Raw genomic sequence first — 21180 nt, forward strand, 5'->3', positions numbered from 1 at the left:
ACACACACACACACACACACACACACACACATACACACACATACACATAGGTCTGCCCTGCAGGGCTTGTGAACAGGCCATCTGCTCTCAACCAAACCCCCACCTGAACCTGTGCAGGCACAAAACCACTTAAAAGAGAGGCTGGATTGGAAGCACATATTATTTAGCTCAGGATGAGCTGTGCGAAATATTTCACTGTATTATACAATGTAGAGTCAACTTGTTGATAAAATTATTCTCGGCTCCAAATGCCAGGACTAGTGGAGCGATGACTTTTAGAGAGCCTCAGCGTGCTGAAAGGGTTTCTGAAGGACAGTGGTGCTGACGCTGGCAGAATAAAGACAACAAAGCAGTCTGTGTCTTACTAACATTGTAAGCACGCGTGTTTGACCTTTACTAAACTTCTGTACGTCCTTAAAAGTAGATTATAATTAGAACCAAAAAGTTTATACAGCTTAACGCCACAGAACCTTACAAACGTTTCTTCTCTAGCAAAAAATGGTTATTGATAAGACACTTATTTACTGAAACTAAAGGGCTACAAAGAACTATTTAATAACATTTTAAGAACTTTTTATTATTTAGTTCTTCAGAAAAATATCTATTTACTGCTGTTTTAAAAAGCTAAAAAAATCTATGAAGAACTGAGGAACCAATAATGCAACATTAAAAAACACTCTTGATCTCTAAAGAACCATATATCAAATCAAGAACCCTATACACTCTTGAAAAAAAGGTTCCAAGGTTTCAGTGATGCCACAGAAGAACCGTTTGGGTTCCTCAAAGAAACTTCCAGTTCTTAAATGAACCATTTTTCTTGTGTGAAGAACATTTTAATAACCTAAAAAACTGGTTCTTTGCTGAACCTAAAGGTTTGCAAAGAACCCGTGAATAGTCTTTTTCATTTGATACATCTTTATAAAACACCATGTACTGGTGCATCAACCCAGAAACCAATATATTGATCTGAAAAACTATTAGGAACTAAACTCAAAAGAATTGAATAGCAATAATAAAAAATAAAAAAAACGATTAAAAGTTTACAAAGAACCATTTAAGAACCTTTATATTTAAGAGTGTATGGTCTAAAGCAAGGAAATGCAGGAGGGCAAATGGTGTGAAGCAAAACAACGCAATACAATTTGTAACAGTGAATGCACAGTAACAAGTTTCTGTGTCGAACTGATGACCAACTCAAAGTCACAGTTAATCTTTTTAAAGGGCATCATACAAAGGCATGATGATGAATCCATCTTCTTGCATGGGCTTGTTCTGTGGCCCATATCTGATTGCACTGTAATGTCCATACAAATGTGTATTCTCAGTGCTGTCCACATGCAAACAATCATAAATCACCTGGCGGTAAATGTTTACTTCATAAGCTGTGCCCTAGTTTTGCTTTAGAGCGTACGGAATGAACCTAGAGGTCATTTTGAGATTTTTGTCTTGTTTGTTCCAGTGAATCCGCACGAGGAAGAGAGTGGAATACCATATTCCTGGGAGATGGAGCCGAGCCCTGCGTTGTGGCACTCCCAGGTGGTACCGCTAGAAACAGACCTGGAGAGGGTGAGCTCTCATCCCGAGTGCTCCATCTGCTTCAACACCTACGACAACGTCTTCAAAACGCCAAAGCAATTGGACTGCACTCACACCTTCTGCCTCGAGTGCCTCTCCCGCATTATGACCACCTCCATGGACCCCCAAAACTCTAAAATCTCCTGCCCCTTTTGCCGCCAGCCCACTACCATCCCAAAAAAGGGGCCTCCGGCTTTGACCACCAGCCAGGAGGTGCTGTGTCGCCTGCCCATCCACCAGCAGCAAGAGGAGCCTGTGTGGTTGGATGGGGAGAGGCTGTGCTACCAACGGCCAATAGATATTCCAGGCGTGCCAGCATTCTGCATCTGTGTCGATATTGGGGCCAGTGGACAAAGCGCCGTATCTTCTTCCCAAACTCGACCGCGACTTGGGCTTCTGGAACGGCTGATGGATTGGAAGCGTTTGCTTCTCTTTATATTCCTCATGATGCTGCTGCTGGGGATCGTTCTGTGGCCCCTGCAGTGCATCGTCACGACGGGCTCCATGCGTTGTGCGCCCCAGAACTTGCAGATATCTACTACCACACCTTCTACTACTACAGTCAATGTATAAGTGAGACAGACACGTCTAGATGGATAATGGACTTGCTAAATCAGGATGACTGGTGTCAGTTTACATCCATACCTTTGTGCAAAGCCTGCTGGGTGCTAAAGGACTAAAGGCAAGCAGCTGGACTGCAGTAAAGACTGAAGAACTGTATCGGGATCATGTGAAGGAGCGTGAGAAAACTGATTGATGATCAACAATGATCAAAACAAAAGCAAAACCGATACAAAGTACGGTCACATTAGTTCTGGTGCAAATCTGCAGGCAAAAAAGGTGCAGTCAGTAGTGTAATGATGTGATTGAAAGTAACTTGTAAACCAAGCAATTCGCGAATTCACATTACCAACATCACAAGTCAAATCTGTTTTGAGAACTTTTCCACTCTCGTGAAATCGCAGATTCCTATTGAAATGACTGGACTTTGCCCATGAGAAACAGTAAATGTGGCTGCAACTCAATCCAAAGAAAACAATGTTTTTTACTTGTACATTTATGTATATATTTTATTTGATTGTATTACATTCCATGAAGAGTATTTTGTTTACAAAAAATAAATAATTGTTGCTGTAAACCGCACAAGGAAGTTCAAGGAACGGTGTCATGAAATGTTATTCAGGTTTTAATAGGTGCAATATTCATGATATCACTGATAACTCAGATCGACAGACAAAAGAAAGGAAAAGCAAACAGGTTCACGTGGCTCTAATTGATCACATCCTGCTCTGGGACAGTTAAACGAACACGCCTCAAAGAATAACCGTCTGAAACCTAAGCCCTGCGGCGACGAGTGCTCTGAACACACTCACACCAACTTAAACTATTCCACTGTGTGTGTTTCTTAGGGATGAATTATCAGTTTCCTACTTCCAGGTGTATTTATGAAAAAAATTGTTATTAAACGAGAGAGAGAGAAGGAAATTATAAAGAGGGAAGGAAATAAAATATGGGTCAGGAACTGTTTGTTTGGAGCAAGGTGAAATGAGTCAAAGACAATTAGTAGAAAGTTCCCAGTGTATGCTTTATTATGCAATAACTAGTCCTGTATTGTTATTTGAGATGCAAGTCTTTACACCAGCTGTATCTTTCAGGGCAAAAGGCAGCATTTTAGGCTGAAACAGTGCAATAGGGAACACAGTCTTTATCACACAAGGACAATCAGCACGACACAATTCAGATCAAACCTACTGATCACCAACTGAGATTACAAAAACCCACCAATATAGTATTCAAGTAAATTTAAAAAGAAGACTTCAAAATTGTGATAATGCAAGCAGATAGCTTTATAACTGTTGATGTTTTGTATAATAGTAGAAGTAATAATAATAATAATAAATGTTAACATCGTCCTAAAATAATATGCTAAACGGCTGTGAATATTTCCATCACTGTATTAATGAACAAATGAAATGTACAATTTACAACAAATCAATAACTGATTCAATAAAACAAAAATAAACGACTGACCTATAACGCAAAACACCACACTGATGGCAAATCAACAAAAAATATCCATTATATATACCTCCAAACAAAAGGACATTCTGACAGCCATAGACACTATACCTTGCACTTGCAGCAGTTCAAATTGAATTTCAAGTCTTAATATGCCATTACATTTTTGACCCATTTTCACAGAGGCAAAAATAAAACAAATTTAAACAGCAGACAAACAGCTTTAAGATGCCAGTAGTACATTGCTGTCACATGATCAGGTACATAAATCACAAATTCATTCAATCAATCAGTCAGTCAGTCATTCCAAGGACAATGATTATCATATGCAGTGACATTGCTTTTACTTCCTGGAAGGTCTGACAAACTGGTTCTCTAGTATAAAACCCAAACATTTCATCTATTCAAGTGCAAAAAAAGCAGACCCAGGCCTCCTTCTGAACAAGTACGGTAGCCCTTCAGATCGTGACATCACATATCCCCTCATGTGGCCCGAACTAACACCACATTCACAGTCAGACGCTGATTAATCACATACATTATGCCCTGCTTTATCTAAGCCAAGATGTACACTACTTTAATGTTTTTGGTCGGTAAGATTTTTTTACGCTTTTTCACCAAGGCTGAATATTTGACCAGATATAGGCTGCATATATGATCTCCAAAAATACAGCCAAAACAAAAATATTGTGAAAATATTATTGCAATTAAAAAAAAAAAAGTTTTAAATCTACTTGAATTCATTGTAATTTATTCCTGTGATGGCAAAGCAGCCATTACTTCAGTCTTCAGTATCACATGATCCTTCAGAAATCATTCCAGACTGCTCAAGATATTTTTTAATCATCATCTAATGTTAAAAATGTTTGTGCTGCTTAATTTTTTTGTGGAAAACCTGATACATTTGTTTTCAGCATAACAGCATTTAAAATAGAAAACTTTTAAAATAAATGTCTTTATTATCACTTTTGATAGATGAATGCAACCCTGCTGAATAAAAGTATTAATTTCTTAAAAAAAAAAAGCTTACTGACCCCAAACCCTTACTGACCTGGTAGTGTATATATAACATCTTATGACATCACTGCTGACCTCACCTAATAATAGCTACGTGTGGATTACGGCCATTTTTTAAATTACTTTTTTCGCCCTACACAAATCTATTTCTTTAATCTTTGCTGTGGGCCATCTGGCCTGCCTCCTTTTTAGCTAAAGTCTCCACCGAAATGCCATTCACGTCAACAGCTCGCTCGACATCCTGACGTATCCCCTCCATTGTAGATGTTTAGTAACACCACGTTTTTCGAAGGCCTCAGTGCAATCACAACCCGCTATTGACGTAAAGAGCTTTATCGGGCTATTTATAACACCGCAATACACACACACCCTGTTTATATGTGATAAAAGAGCTTAATGTGTCTCTTAGGAGGAAAATGTGGAATAATATAGTTAAAATGTATTATATCAAAAAATGCCAGGCCTAGATTTCATAATCACATTCACAAATATCACAAGATAAAATTGCTCTAAAGGAATCATAGTTGCAAACAAAACGACTAGAAACAAACAAACAAACAAAACCCTACCTAATAAAGGCTCACCTGATGTTTTCAGAACAATAAAGCCTACGCATAGAGGGAGGAGCCCGCTGATGAAGAGGCAGCCTGATTGGTTGATAAGCCTTTGATTGACAGTAGCACTTGACTTCCTCCAACGGTTCATTTGCCTGGAGGTAATGCTCAATAAAAAAGCATCAAAGCAGAAGCCTTTATGAATATGATGCACAGGCTGCTAATTGGCACATACTGTATAGATTCTACCACACTGTACCAAATCAGCCCATTTAAAACACCTACTTACATAAGATATCCAAATCATTGGTTGAACTTTGACCAATCACCTCCCATGTGCTCTGAAAAGAAAAGGGGGGATCCTTGAGGCAGGATGGTGTAATTTTCTTCTTCTTATATCACCGTGCCACGAGCATCACTCAGCAGAGCGCAAATAACCGGTGCTTGTGGAATACATATCAAAGGTCTTTGGTTACAGTAGACGACATCCAGTAGACAAAGCAAGGTCTGGAAACAGCCATAGACAGCATGGAAAGAGCGTAGCTTCATCCAAAGTTACGTCACTGAGTGTAAATATTCATATTTCATATATATTTCACACATGTAGAAACCATCATGTAGCTTAGTGCAGTGTAGAGAGGCTTGTTAGACTAGAAGAGGGGAGATAAAGCACCAAGTCACGCGTCCTTTGCGGGAACAATTTCGGCTGCTGTTGAGGCACTTGGTTTTGGAGTGTGAGTTTCTCAGACGTAGTCAGTCAGGAAATGAAGAGAGGAGCTGTTGGAGATTTCGGTGGAATCTCTAGCTGAGCGGCTGGGCAGCTTCGCCCCCACCCCCCACCCCCCAGTGCTGTAATCCAGTGTCACTCCATGATCAGGCGCTTCTACACAGCACCTCTGCTGGAACTGCAAAGGAAAGGACGAGAACATTTAGAGATGCATTCTTTAAACAGGTGTGCCACTTTTACACATATGTCTTGGTTCTTTTGCAAATGGTCAAATCCGATGCATTAGTTCAGGCAGTGGAGAGGTGTATCTACTGTACACTGGTTGCTATAGTAATGATGTAGGCATCAGCAAGATGCCAAATGACTTTCTTTTACAAAGGCTGAGTGCCAAGCTGTCAGTATGGAAAGAGGAGGAAAAATTTACATTTTATAGACACTCGAGTCTCCCCCCCCCCTCCTATATCTAGAGTAAAATGTGCCAAATTGTGCAGGACAAAAATGCATATTTCAACTGTGGTCTGACAAATAACACATTTGTTAAAAATAAAAATAAATAAATAAATAAAATAAAATAAAATAAACCCAAACCACATACTCTATAGATATATGACTGATAGGTTTTTGCTATTCAGTCTACAACTAACTATATTTCAGTCTATGCCTACATTTGGATTTTTGCTGTCAGCATAAACAAAGCGTAACATTAATATTATGCATAATTCCTAATCCTGTGAATTATGGGACTTGGAAGACCAAAGTAAAAATCTATGAAATAAGTACTTATTTAAATACCCAACAGTCATCAGTCATAAAAAAAAGTAATGGCTGCATTTATTTGATAAAAAATACAGCAAAAACAGTAGTAATGTGAAAAATTATTACAATTTAAAATAACTGATTTTTAAATATATATTTTAAAATGTCATATATTCCTGTGTTGGCAATTTTGAATTTTCAGCATCATTACTCCAGTCTTCAGTGTCACATGATCATTCAGAAATCATTCTAATATGCGGATTTAGTGCTCAAGAAACAATTATTATTATTAGGATTTGTTTGATGAATAGAAATGTATTCGAAATTAAACAAACAAACAAACAAAAAGAACGAAAAACAGGAAAAACAAGAAATTATTATTATTATAATTTATATTATTAAAATTTACTATCATTTTACTATATTATTATATAGATTGTATTTTATGTATTAATTTGTTTATAAAGTATGTATTTATTAACCTTTGAAAACATCAGTAGTTGTGCATATTCTTTGAAGTATGGTGTTATTTTCAAGGCCATTTGGCAAACAGTACTGTTCTGTAAGATTATACTTTTTCTGATGGTGGGCTGCAACAAAGACACAACTCTCACCCCCATCTGTTCCTTACTGTCTTTCTCCTCATTCTGTTTCTGTCTCTCTACTCCAACAGCCTTGATGCAGGTGTGTGTGTGTGTGTGTGTGCACAGAAGCATGGCTGCAGCAATGTGTAACACTGTGAGTGCGAGGGTGGAAAAACATACTCCCAGACTCCCTGAAACAGCAGCCCACATGGCTTATCTCCTGGTATTGCTGCTGGCGGAGCCCTTTGGATTTTTGATATTCAAACCAACAGCCTTGATGCAGGTGTGTGTGTGTGTGTGTGTGTGTGTGTGCACAGAAGCATGGCTGCAGCAATGTGTAACACTGTGAGTGCGAGGGTGGAAAAACATACTCCCAGACTCCCTGAAACAGCAGCCCACATGGCTTATCTCCTGGTATTGCTGCTGGCGGAGCCCTTTGGATTTTTGATATTCAAATTCTCATAAACACCGGAGTCATCGTTCATTCTGTGGAAGAGTTGAATAGAAGCATGTTACTAAAATAAACAGGAATGAAAATACTATTCGAATCTATTAGATTATAGGGATGCTACAAAATCGAAACTGACACAGTTATATACGAACATATTTTATGACTTGATGTTTTGTATGAAGTTGCATATTGTGTTTATTGTTCTAGAACAACTGACTCACAGCAGCGTCAGAATCCTTTTGACGGAAAATGATTCACTTAGCAATAAATACCTTTAGAATTGAGGAAGTGTAGGAGATAGTAGAGTTTACCTAAAGAAACTCATTAAATGTTTTCCAGTAACAACACTGTGTGGGCCGTTTTTCAAAGTGTGTGTTTGCGTGCAACACAGGAAATCAGCACTTACACAGATGAAGAGCGAGACGAGCTCATGTTTGGCTTGGCTCTGGCATTTGACATCTGTGGGTACTTGATGTTAGAGTACTCTCTCTCCTTTGTTTTATTCCTCTGCAAAAGAAAAAAAAAACAAGGAATATAAAACTGACGCATTTTAATGTATATAAATAATGGATGTCAAATATTTAAATTACTTAGTACTTAACCTTCTATTCAACAAAAAAATCCTAAAAAAAAATGAATGGTTTCCACAAAAATATTAGGCAGCAACCAATTTCAGCATTGATAATAATAAGAAATGTTGTTGTGCACCAAATCAGCATATTAGAATGATTTCTGAAGGATCATATGGCACTGAAGACTTGTAATGATGCTAAAAATTCAGCTTTGCCATCACAGAAATAAATTACATTTCAAAATATATTCAAATACAAAATAGTTATTTTAAATTGTACCAATATTTCACAGTATTACAATTTTTACTGTATTTTTCTATAAATAAATGCAGCCTGGTGGGCATGAGAGGCTTTCAAAAACATAAAAAAATCTTACTGACCCCAAAATCTTGAATGGTAGTGTATATGCTTACTGTATCTATCAAACGGCACTGGAGAAAGCTTAATTTATGCAGAAGTGCTCTTTACTTATCTAAGCTGCACAAAAAAGTTTTAATGTTTCGTCAAACTCTTCAAATAATTAACTAACTTTGACAGTCCTAAAAAAGAAATAAGAGCAGAATCCAAAAGAAGCCTTGATATTCCATTCCGTCAGTGAATTTGTCACATTATTATCAGGTGAAATGAAGTGTGTAGGTACCTGCTCCTCTTCCAGTCTCTTCTGAGCCGTGTCAATGTATTGCTGAACAGCCATGTAGATGAACTTGTACTGAGCCTCGGTCTGAACCATACCGGATCGTTGCTGGCGAACTCTCTGGATGGTCTTTGGGATGTCGATGTCACAATCCAACCCTTAGAGAGTGTTATTTTTTATCATTATAGGGGTCCTATTATGCTTTTTCACTTTTTCAACTTTAGTTAGTCTGTATGTTGCTGTTTGAGCATAAAAAAGATCTGCAAAGTTACAAAGCTCAAAGTCCACTTCAAAAGGAGATATTTTATTTAACAGAAATCACTTTTCAAAAACTACAATGAACGACTACTGGGGAGAGAGGTGTTGTAATAATGTAAAATATGTGAAAAATGCTGTGTTTTTCGAACAACCTTATATGAGAGTCTGTTCTAGTACACCCCCAAAACAAAATCAAGACTTTGTAAAAGAGCATAATAGGACCCCTTTAAGGCATAACATTCATAACAGAGAGAATTTTGTATAAAACAGTTACCTTGTCTGTTTATGATGTCGATAAGGATGTCAATCACAATAATTGTGCCTGTTCTTCCAATCCCTGCACTAGAATGACAATGACAAATGGAAATTTAGATTATGGGGGGAAATGTTATATTTTTAAACAACATCTGAAATAATCAACTCAGTTAAGCAATTCTTTATCAGTATGGCACTCTCAAAACTACACTGTGTGAGGTGTGCTATACCTGCAGTGAACAACTATCGGTCCACTCTCTGGAATGGCGCTCTGGGTTCTGTTGACTTGCTCCAGGAAACTCAAGACTCCTCCAGGTTCATTGGGAACACCGTGATCAGGCCAACTCAGGTACTGATAGTGCCAGATACACCTAGGAGGCTCTCTCTTTATTACAGATGGACAAAAAACATTAGATTATTAAACAAAATTAAGAAAAAAAAACTGCATCTAAACTGGATTTGTACAAAAATGTAACGCAACACGTCACTAAAGTGATGTAAAAGGTTCTCTGCTACTGTAAACAAAAAGGTCTAAGGTCATGACTGCCCCCCAGTACCGTCATCTCAACTGTCACGAGAGTGATCTTACCCTGTCTAGACGAGTGACTTCAAGCTCTCGCCGTATGTAGTCCTGAGCTGTGTGTTCCTCAATGTTCTTCACACTCACCTTCCCAAACTCCTTTGTTGAATTTAAATCCGGCCAGTACCGCACACACTTATTCTACAGAAAAAATTGTACGTTTTTAGTCCCGCCCCCCCAAAAAAAATTGTGTTGTACATTTAGTTAAATAGTGGTGCTTTGAATTGAAATATTTTTATGGATATATTAAAATGGAGTATTTCTCAAATTAAGCATTAAGAATGTTTTCAATTTTTTAATTACATTTATTTTTCACCTGTTTTTTAAAATAATGAATATAGCAAAAATGTTAAATTAAATGTTAAATTAAGGCCATGTCCACACGTACACGGGAGTTTTTCCTTCTTCCGTTTAAAAAAAAATCTCCGTCCACATGAAAACGCAAACGCATGCTATGAAGCACTGTCAAGAGCATGCCAAACCAACAGGTGATGATATAATCTCAACCGTAAAGCCATGTTGGCCAATCAGAAGCCTGAAAAAGTCTCCAGTAGGCGGAGATAACAGCGCAGGCGCCGACGTCACAAGCCAAAAACTCCGGTTTCGCTGTCTACACAATAACACTGCAACCGGAGTTGTGCGTTTTTGATCTTGTGAATTTAATCTTATAACCGACAAATCTACAAAAAAATAAAAATAAATAAATAAATAAAATTGTTTCATCCAGTGCTGGACCTTACCCGTCCTCTCTCCATCTCCTTGGTTGTCATCACAATAACATGAGTGTTTTCCTGGTACACCATTTTCCAGAAGTCTAGGATGGTGTTCTGAAGGCAACCCTGAGTGGCGATGAACACTTTACCTTCATCCATATGGCAACCTTCTTCATTCATGCTCTAAATGAAAAAAAACAATAAAGATGACACTCAGGATTATAAAGAACATGCAGTGTGTACAATTTTTGATCACAGTTCCAGTAACCCAGCAAAAGCTTGACATTTAGATTGACATGTAAGTATTATGAGCGAAGAGAGGGGATTACTCGGATATAGTTAGCATTGATGTAATCGGAGCCAGGCACGTCAGGATCCGCCTCCTTGATTTGCACTCGAGTGGTGTCAACTGCAACAGAGAAAATGATGATCAAACAGGAACAAGAGCCCTGGAGATCAGCTGCTGCTCTCTCATTAAATTATGAAACATATCTGTCCATTATTAACCCTGAAAAATAATGTACATAAAAGAGAGTTACTCACATGGAAGAATGTTCTTATATCTGTTCTTGTTTTTATTTTCTGGTCTCTGCCCCTCTTTCCTGGGGTAAAGGAGTTTACATTCTTGCTGCTGTAAAACCTACAGAACCACAAGGGACAAGATAAAGCAAGTAAGGATGAAACATGGTTCCAGGTATCAAGTAATGAACTCTGGAAAGTATCCATTCTAACTTTGCTGTGTAATGAGATGTTATGTTAAGTCAGCACCCCCTGCAGGAATGTCCCATTTATCTGGACAGTTACCGCCCAACAGGAACTGCAGTTTAAGAGGTCAGTGAGCAGAGTCTTTTTTATAAACAACTCTCATATCATACACTCCTCTGAGGTTTAATGAGTGTACTACAGCGGAAAGTACGCTGTCTATTCTTTCAAACGAAACCTGGACTGAATCATCACATCCCATGATGAACAGAAAATATGAGTAGAAGAATGAATATGGACAGAAATACCTCAAATTCTTCCCAGAAGCCTTGCTTGGGTTTCTCCGAGTTGTCAGCTACTTTATTTAATTCTCGTACCCTGTTTTCAATGTTTGCTGCATTTATCCTTGTGGCATTGAATGGCTTGTACATAGAGAAAGAAAGATAAAAACACCAAGAAAATGTAAAAAGGAACTTGTAATTGTAGTTATGTAATTATGAGGGATAAAAGACTGCCATTGAATTAAAAGGATTAAAGCACAAACACACTTCAAGCTAAACATTTAAAACAAAATATTTACACAGAAATGTTATTTGTTAGGTTTCATATATATTTACACTGTTCAAAAATGTTGTTTTTTAATGTTTTGAAAGAATTCTCTTATGCTCACCAAGGCTGGATTTATTTGATATTATATAGTGAAATATCACAATTTAAAATAACTGTTTTCTATGTTAATATATTAATATAATATCTGAATGTCTTTCATGATCTTTCAGAAATCGTTCTAATATGCTGATATGCTGCTCCAGAAATATTTATCAGTGTTGAAAACAGTTGTGCTGCTTAATATTTTTGTAAAAACCATGATTTTTCCAGGATTTTTTGATGAATAAATAAAGACAACAATAAATAAATAATAAGCTTACTGACCCCAAGTATACTGTATGTACTTGTTTTTTGCATTCGTAATTCACTGTTTGTGTGGAAAAAATATATTCCTTTCAGGCTTGATTTACTCACCTGTTTAAGGTGTACAACAATTCCACTCTTCTCAACCATGGGGTTTTTCTTATAATGCTCCACTAAATCTGCCAAAGTGTCAAACCTCTCCCCTCCTCCTACATCATATTTTCCATCCTGGTGAAACCGATCAGATAAGAAATGTCTCTTTAAAAAAGCTGAGCTTTCTTTTCTTGAGAAAATGCTGAAGTTTTATTCCATATTTACCTGATAACGGATCATGACATGGGTAACTTTAGTCTTGCGGTCTACGTTTTCATGCTTTTCCTCATTAGTGAGGACAGAAAGCACAAAGTCTCCTGGTTTACTTTGGCTCTCTCTCACCAGGAAGCTGCCGGATTTACCTTTCTCCATAAGGAGCTTTTCAGCATCTCTCCCTGAGAGATGTCCATGATACCACCTGAGAACAAGTAAAACACAACAATGAGGCACAGAAATACAAACACTGAGATTATTTTGTCCTGTAATGGCAAATCTGAATTTTCAGCAGCAACTACTCCAGTCTTCAGAGACACAAGATCATTGAGAAATCATGAATGAATTCCCTCTGGAATAAATGATGTGTTTTGAAAACTCAACAATCATAATCTCTGCATCTAAACACATATGTTTCCTGCAATGTTTCATATGCAAACCTTATTGTAATGCAAGTGATTAATAATGGCTGTGCCCACACACAAAAACACCTACTTTTTATCATCGCCCACAAAAAGGTGCACGCTTTTACTTGAAATGCACATTTCCAACTTTCACTATAGAAACTATAGTGTAAACTATAGTTTGTGGTCAGAAAATGAGCAGGGGTGTTCGTAGAGATTGCGCAAATGTGAAGACGCTGTCATGATATGAGGATATGTGTGGGAGGCACTTGCTCACAAACGGGAAAAACCACAAAAACGAACCACATATAATCTTTGAATGTAAATACAATGTTTTTCATCGATAATGTTTTACGTATATTTTACTTCGATTTCACAACCTGGAGGATGTTGCACCATATAGACGCCATATAAACACCAAACCCAAATATGTTTAGGTGAAGGAAGTTACAAAGTTCACTAAAATGAGACTGGGCCTCTAACGCATAAACATCAAACACAAACAGAATCAAGAAAGGACCTGGTCCACAGCACTAAAACAAACTGTTAGTCATGAAATCAAGATAAGCACAGCCTAGTTCTGACAAACAAACCACAGCCTGGCGTGCCATCAGTCTGCTACTCTTCCTCTCTAATGCTCAGCCCTCTGCAGGGTTTGAACACTAGGGGGCAGGATTTCGTCTGTCCACACTGATGCCACTCAAGCTCTAAGCGTACCTCTCAGACGTGGGGTCTTTGCAGTTGAGGGGGTATTTCAGCTCGATAACATCTCCATTGCGTTCCCGCAGGAGGTCGTGCTGCTCGGTGTAGTACTGGACCAATTCAGCCAGCGTGGCAAACTTCTCCCCTCCGTACAGGTCATAATAGTCCCCCGAGTTCTGGATTTTAATATGGGTGACCTCATCGTTCCTCCTGCCCAGAACAAACAGATGGGACACAACAGGGAAAATGCAGGGAGGGAGGACATGAGGGATGACAGACAGGACGGAAAAGATGGAAAAGACAGATAACAGTTAGGAGGTTGGCATTAAAAACTCACACTTTAAACCAGGGTAAGTGCTGAGGGAAATATCTTACAATGGTCGAGACATAAATGGGGTTTTATCAAAATAGCAAGAGTGACTAATAAAAGCATCAATTACAACCGGCTGACAATTATAAACAAATTCAAATTTACCATAAAAAGCTTTTAGACTTTTATAGCCATCATAAAATGACATTTTAGCTGTAAAATATGCAGCTGTTATAGCAAATTAATTTTTGAAAAGTGTTTTATTTTTATTATTATTTTATTTTATTATTAAAAAACAATGTGTAATGATTAAAAAAAAATTATTTTTTTTTTAGCATTTTTTTGTGGTATATACTGTGCAGGCTCTCTCTCTCTTTTAACTTTTGTTTGGTTGTCAAAAGGTTCAAATAATGAACCACAATTAATCGCATGATCTTTTGCAGTGAACATCATATTCAGTTCCTTTTAAATTAAAAATACAAGTTAATAGGAACACAGTTATGCTTTGGTGTTGATCGGTCTTTGCAAACACTGTTATTAAGAAATAAAACCAAAAAAAAAAGAAGAAATTTACACAGTAGTTAAGTAACAGAACTTGATTTGACATTTTTCATTAATCAGACAGCAAAGACAGAAAATTGATAATAATGCTCAATTTATATTTGAGAAAAACGCTAAGACACTGAGATTGAAGACATTCTTATCTGCTTAGACAAATGAACTTAGAGATTTGGGGAGGGAAAAAAAAGTTAATAAGCAAGGGACAAAGTCTTTTGAGGCAAACCAAAATGATAAACACAATACACTTAATGGAAAATTACTCTCAGTAGACTTCAGGTATACTGTCATCAAAACCGTCAAAAACTGCACTGCAGCTTTAAATGGCAGCGTACGGAAAAAGCAGAAAAGAACACCTGCATAGATATAATTAGCTGTGCTCAGGCACAAAACCACAACTTAACGCTTCGTGAGCAGATCATACCTACAGCAATCCAGCTCAAACACACACATAAAACTACAGAAAAACAAAATCAAGCGAAAAAACAGCAACCGATCTAATATGAGACCATGATTCCTCTCCCATTTAATTTCTCTGGCTTTCTCTAGGAATTCATCACTCTATCCATCACAGGCCTAGCTCATGAAATTGCACTCTCCACTGTGTAATAGCATTATGGAGGTAACAGAGGAGGCAGAGCAGCACGGTCTCAGCAGTGTGGGGCTAATGGCTGCTGACTGCAGCAGATGAGCGGCTCTGTGCTCTGGGTCCGGTTGGGCTACTAATGCAATCATACACACACACACACACACACACACACACACACACACATGTTGTGTTTCCATGTTTTATGGGGACATTCCATAGGCATAATGGTTTTTATACTGTACAGACCGTATATTCTATTGCCCTACACCAACCCTACCCCTAAACCTACCCCTTACAGGAAACTGTGCATTTTTACTTTCTACACACACACACACACACACACACACACACACACACACACACACACGTTTGTCTACATCAACATCAAAATGAAGTCATACTATACACTTCTGTTGTTTTTCATAATAATAATGATAATAAATCTACAAATAACATTATAATAAGAAAACAAATTAAAATTAAATTAAATTATATAACATTTTAAAATTAAAACAACTGGAAAACTATATATAAATTAAGTTTACAAATATGTTACTTAAAAATGAAGGGAATAAAAATAAAACAACATTTTTATACCAAATTCAAACAATTATTAAAAATTTTTTTTTTTTTTTACAATTGAGACATTTCTGGATATCCCCAAAAGTGTTTTTTTTTTTGGATCTAACTTGTGTGGACAATAGTGGAGACAACTGAACTCCACTTCCCCTAAAATATACACAAACATAAACACCTTATCTTAGTCTCATGCGCATGTACTTTCTGAATTAGATATCAAATATGCAAAACAGGAAACACAACGAACTTTCTTATTTGGTACTGCATAAAACAGTGGCACTAATTGCAATATATTCAATGTAACTGCCAACTTGCTGTTCTTCTGGTACTTTTATTGGCTGTTTTATAATAGACCGATAGCACCCTGTCAGATTCCTTTACCTCAAATGTAAATGTTGGGAATGTGTGAATGTGATTGAGTCATTTGCATGAGGCTGTAACATGTTCAGAGTCAGAGTAGAATGACTGAGCTCTGGCTACAGTCAGATTCAAGGACGCCTGCTGACTAATTTTATCTTCGAGCATAAGTTCATCATTGATTTTCCTGCCTCTGCAGAAACCGAGAGAGAAACACAATACAGCTACTGAGCTCCTCTACATGTCCACGCTTAAAGGTGCAGTCTGTCACTGTAAAATCACTGTCACTAGAGCAACAAATGCTTATGAATGAAGAGCATCAATGTGTCTATGATGATTCTTCTTCGTTAGAGATACTCGAAGATGAATTTGGCAGTAGTGTTCAGCTATTTTTCTACCATATTACATGTCCTTCCTTAACACAATCAAGTGTTGCACACAGGGCCCAAAAATAACACTTGCCAATTGCCAAATGAAAGTAAAATTGACTTGGGTGAGTAAACTTTATTAGGAACTGCAACATAATACACAGTTTAAATCTAATTTTAAGTATGATAATCAGAATCTTGCTTATGTAAGTAACACAAGACAAATCGACTACTAAGGAAAACATCTGTTGAGAATTATAACAACTTTTACCTGGAAATTTACTACCGGAAGTGATATTTTTTTCTTCAGAACTCCATGTGGCGGCACATATGTAGACAATTTTTCACATTAGGCTCCCAAAATAAAAATATGATGAACAAAATCATGTGATTCTTCAAATGTTTCTATTTTTGTGATGGAGAGATGGAGACAAAATGATATAAAAGGAACTGGATTACCAATTCTGTTTACATTACAACAGTGTTCAGACTGTCAAACATGCATTTGCCACCAGTGGATTGTGAAATAGACATTTGGCTGCAAAACAATCTTCTACAAGTCTGCCTCAGGTTACACAATACAATGCTATACAATTCCACAGACTTTCACTTAATTTTCAGTTCACATTCTCTTCACACTGGGTCTGGATTGATTGATACTAGAGTAACAGTCACAGTGAAAGTTTAACCCAATGTAGTGCGTCAAACTATGCATCGTGAATGTGAAAACAATTTCAGAGGTTCACTTCCTTTAGCCTGCTCCTGATAGCCATAACAGCCGGACAGGAAACATTGCCTGACACATTTCACCTGGCCCTGACACATCATATGTTCGGCTCCCAGCGTTCTGTCTGCTACTTAATGGTTAACAATAGAGCAGACACTGAGCAATAGTTTCCACCCAGGAAAAATGGTGCGAGACAGATAAGAGAAACAGAAGCATGGAGGAGGGGAAGATAATGCGATGGAGTCCCTAGGTGTCCATTTGGCCATATGACTCCTCCCTTTATCTAATAATGCATTTTAAGGGAAGACTTTTCCTCATAACTTTGTAATTACGGTCTTATCTGCCTACATTAGGCCTGAGAGGCAGAATGGCAGTGAGACGGTTTGTTTTGCTTTCAGCTGATATCTGCATTACTCTTGTACTGATGCATTAGGTCAATTTTATGCTTCTTTATCTACAAATTTGCTCACTATATTCCAAACACACTTGCTATGAAATGTTATTTGAAATTATGTTATGTATTTATTTGCTTTACTGAGTCTACATAGTGCAAGTCATGATATTTGTCATGGTATCTGCTTGTAATTACTCCTAAATAAATTTTGGACTCTGACATGAATATTAATTTTTAGTTGAAATGATTATGTGACAATAAAGAGAAAAATAAAACATCACATAATGAACTGGTCATTTGGACAACAGTCAAATATAATGTCTAGCAGTAATTGTACAAAAACATTAAAATTCAGAATGATGCAGTTGACCATTCATAATGAAGTATTTCTATGTGCCATGCAATAAATATGGGTCAGTTCATCTCAGCTGTTCTTGATCATTTTTAATTTTCCAAATTTTTTTTTTTATTACCTCTATGCATGTAGTATGGTAAATCCAACAAATGTTTTATAAAGCATAAAGTAAAATAAAAGTAAAAATGGGTGGTTTTGCAATTGAGTTAATCACTGTGAATAAAAAACAAATAACAAAAGATCAAGCAATCGACTTTTTGGACAATTGTTGAAATTATCTCTATATAAATATGAATGTGGCCCAAAAACAATATTAGATATTATGCAAAAATTTATTCTGCAAGTGGAATTTCAAATATAATACCATTTCATTGTTTGAAAAATTTTCATATTTTTTTTTTTAAGTTGTTGGCAATTCTAGAATGTGCTGCAAAAGTTCTGAAAAAAATAATATAAATATATAAATAAAAATAGTTCAAAGTCCGCTGATGTCAAACTCTAATAAAACCAAATGAGAGTTGTGGAGCATTATTTGTATGCCGCACAACCTATGCCATGCATTCCAAATTGTTCACTCATGAGGTTTCAAGATACAGTAGTTACGAAAGCAGCTCCTTGTGTAGGCACTAGGCAGTAGGGAGCTCACAAGAATTTGGAACAGAGCTATGTCTGTGTATATTCCAGTAATTTGCTGCTGAAAAGCACAAAACATGTGTCCAACAATACACTAATCATCAGCCTTCACTATTACCTTGTTTATACACCATGCATCTGATAATCAGAACAAGCTGAGCTCAGTGCTTCAAAGCTGGCCAGATAAATCAGTCTACAGGCAGCTTGGCCCCGGCCCTAAAGGCTTGAGGTGGAGCTGAGCCACGTGGCCTGAGTTCTGGAGAACATTAGATACAGTGAGAGATCTTACCACCATAACCACAAACAGCAGGTCTGGGGCTCCACGGCCTCCACATCTTAAAGCTATTTTGAAAGCCTGTTTTTCTCTCTCTCTCCCTGTCCATCGACTCTCCAATCACTCATCGGACAAGCAGCTGCAATGGCTCACAGACCTGCCCACAAGCTGACACTGTAATCCTTAAGCACCAGCCCAGTGGCAACTTAAAAGCCCAGAGGTTCTAGAAAATGGGAGGGAAAGTGCTGTCTATTATTGTCATCCATGTTCAAGCATCTAATACTGATAGCAACCAATAAAAACACTGATGTAATCCTCAATATGCTCTGACACAATGCACTGTATTGCAATGTACTATTTAGTGAATATTCCCTATTGCGATTGTATTTTATAAAGTAATATCTTGAGTTTTCACTGCATGAAATAAACATGGACTTGACATAGAAATCTATGACACAAACAAGCATTTTAATGCTTTACCAAGCATGGAAACAGCCAGCTAGACTAACAAGTACACTTCTAAGAAATCAATAACACACAGATAAACATTTAACAGGAGAGATGCAATTCATGCTCAACTTCACAAACAACATAAGAGTCCTGTGGAAATAAAAGAAAAATTTAAGAGCAGAAGCGCAGTGGGGCAGATGTGGAGGAGTGCACACGACAGGACAGTAAATATGCCGACCTGACAGAGAGAGTGAAATCTCCTGGGTTGCTCTTGCTGGGTCTCGCTAGAAAGCTGCCATGGACGCCCCGTGTCAGGAGCAGGTGTTCTGCCTCGATCCCAGTGATGTTAGGATGAAACCACCTGAAATGAAAGCAAAATGACATGCTCAGCAAAGACATCGAGACTTGATGATCAATAGCTAAGAAAGCATCTCATGATCAAAACTCATAAAAATATGCGAACACTTCTTGTAAATGTACAGTGGGAGGCAAAAGTCTGACAAAGTCACTAGTACAACTTTTATGCTTCATTTTTATACACTACTGTTGAAAAGTTGGGTCAGTAAGAAAAAAATATTACTTTTATTCAGCAAGTATGCTGAATACTTGATTAAAAGTGACAGTAAAGACATTTATAATGTTTATAATATATATATATATATATGTATTTATCAGGGGCGTTTCCTTCGAGGAGGCAAGGGAGGCAGTGCCTCCTCAAAATATTGAAAGAGAAAAAAATTCATAGTACAAAAATAAAACAACGCAAATATTACAAAATATGACATTAAAAAGTGCATAATTCACTAATTTTTCTAAAGAAACCTTGTCCAACAGCGACACCAGCACTAAATTTAAAGCGGGAGTCTGCGACTCTCTCGCCTCCCCTGAGCCCACTGAGTTTAGTGGGGGGTAACTGAGAATGAATGGTGGGAAGTCACATCATGATTGGATTATGACTGTTATTAACAGCTGTGATTGGTTCATGCGTTAAATCCCGCCTCTTGTGTTCGTGCGCTTTCCACGTTTACGAATCAGTCTGAATGAACAATATAATGGTGTTAATGGGAAGACTAATTAAAAAGTAAGTAAACAACTCACACACTTAGAAATAACCACTGTTGCATCAAAATAAGACTTGAATCATCCTGAAAACATGATCTGTGGGAGTTTTTAGTGAGTAATCAGCTTGGTGAAATTAAAAGTAAATCTCTGTGTCTGTGAGTTTAAAGTAAACCTCTGTGTCTGTGACCAGTATATACTGAACTTTGAGGACTGATGATCTGAAAAAATTCAAAAATAGTTAAAAGTTAACTATTAAAAAGAATAGCTGAACATAAGTTCACAAAATATATTGTTTAAATTGTTACTGCCTTGAGTTATTATTTTAGAATAAATGTAAAATACTTAAAAACACTAACTTGATTAGATTCATATTGGCTTTAATAAATAGAATATTGATTACACTGTTAATGTAAAAATATAAAGTAGAATTTATGTATTTATTTTGCTTTTTCTGATAGTGTGCGTAATGTTTATTTGACCAAGCTGTTTAAGTATTTACTGCCTTTAGTTATTATTGTGGAATAAATGTAAAATGCTAAACTTGACGAGATTCATACTTGGCTTTAATAAAAATAATATTACATTGTTAATGTAAAAATATAAAATAAGATTTTTTTCCTTTTTCTGATAGTGTAAGAAAATGTGACTGGGACATGATTTAAAAATTATTATTATTTTTTTTAATTTTAGAACACCACTGCAAACCACTGGTATATATATATATATATATATATATAAACACACATACACACACACACATATATATCTATATATCTATATATATATATATATATATATATATA

General features: G+C 36.9%; 2 protein-coding genes across 5 annotated transcripts in view; one reads left to right on the top strand and one right to left on the bottom strand.

Annotated features, from left to right (window-relative positions):
• The window catches only part of LOC107673070 (RING finger protein 223-like), a 7661-nt gene extending 5241 nt beyond the window's left edge, over window positions 1–2420 (top strand). The window contains exon 2 of the mRNA XM_016466508.1: window positions 1460–2420. Within this exon, the coding sequence (XP_016321994.1) occupies window positions 1504–2148 (645 nt within the window). The 5' untranslated portion in view covers window positions 1460–1503 and the 3' untranslated portion in view covers window positions 2149–2420. The remainder of the gene's footprint in view (window positions 1–1459) is intronic.
• Window positions 2421–4597: 2177 nt separating this feature from the next.
• The window catches only part of LOC107673095 (tyrosine-protein phosphatase non-receptor type 11-like), a 28561-nt gene continuing 11978 nt past the window's right edge, over window positions 4598–21180 (bottom strand). For 3 of the 4 annotated variants that reach the window (XM_016466553.1, XM_016466551.1, XM_016466554.1), the window contains exons 2-16: window positions 19554–19676; window positions 13737–13931; window positions 12628–12820; window positions 12421–12537; window positions 11706–11819; window positions 11239–11335; window positions 11025–11104; window positions 10723–10878; window positions 9992–10123; window positions 9633–9787; window positions 9422–9489; window positions 8896–9047; window positions 8090–8190; window positions 7604–7718; window positions 4598–6064 (exon numbers count right to left, since the gene is read on the bottom strand). In XM_016466553.1, the coding sequence (XP_016322039.1) occupies window positions 7637–7718; window positions 8090–8190; window positions 8896–9047; window positions 9422–9489; window positions 9633–9787; window positions 9992–10123; window positions 10723–10878; window positions 11025–11104; window positions 11239–11335; window positions 11706–11819; window positions 12421–12537; window positions 12628–12820; window positions 13737–13931; window positions 19554–19676 (1765 nt within the window). In that variant the 3' untranslated portion in view covers window positions 4598–6064; window positions 7604–7636. Of the gene's footprint in view, window positions 6065–7412; window positions 7484–7603; window positions 7719–8089; window positions 8191–8895; window positions 9048–9421; window positions 9490–9632; window positions 9788–9991; window positions 10124–10722; window positions 10879–11024; window positions 11105–11238; window positions 11336–11705; window positions 11820–12420; window positions 12538–12627; window positions 12821–13736; window positions 13932–19553; window positions 19677–21180 lie in introns of all 4 variants that reach the window. The other variant, XM_016466552.1, reaches the window with a different exon arrangement.

Source organism: Sinocyclocheilus anshuiensis, unplaced genomic scaffold, assembly GCF_001515605.1.
Source record: "Sinocyclocheilus anshuiensis isolate Anshui unplaced genomic scaffold, SAMN03320099.WGS_v1.1 scaffold364, whole genome shotgun sequence".
Taxonomy (NCBI): domain Eukaryota; kingdom Metazoa; phylum Chordata; class Actinopteri; order Cypriniformes; family Cyprinidae; genus Sinocyclocheilus; species Sinocyclocheilus anshuiensis.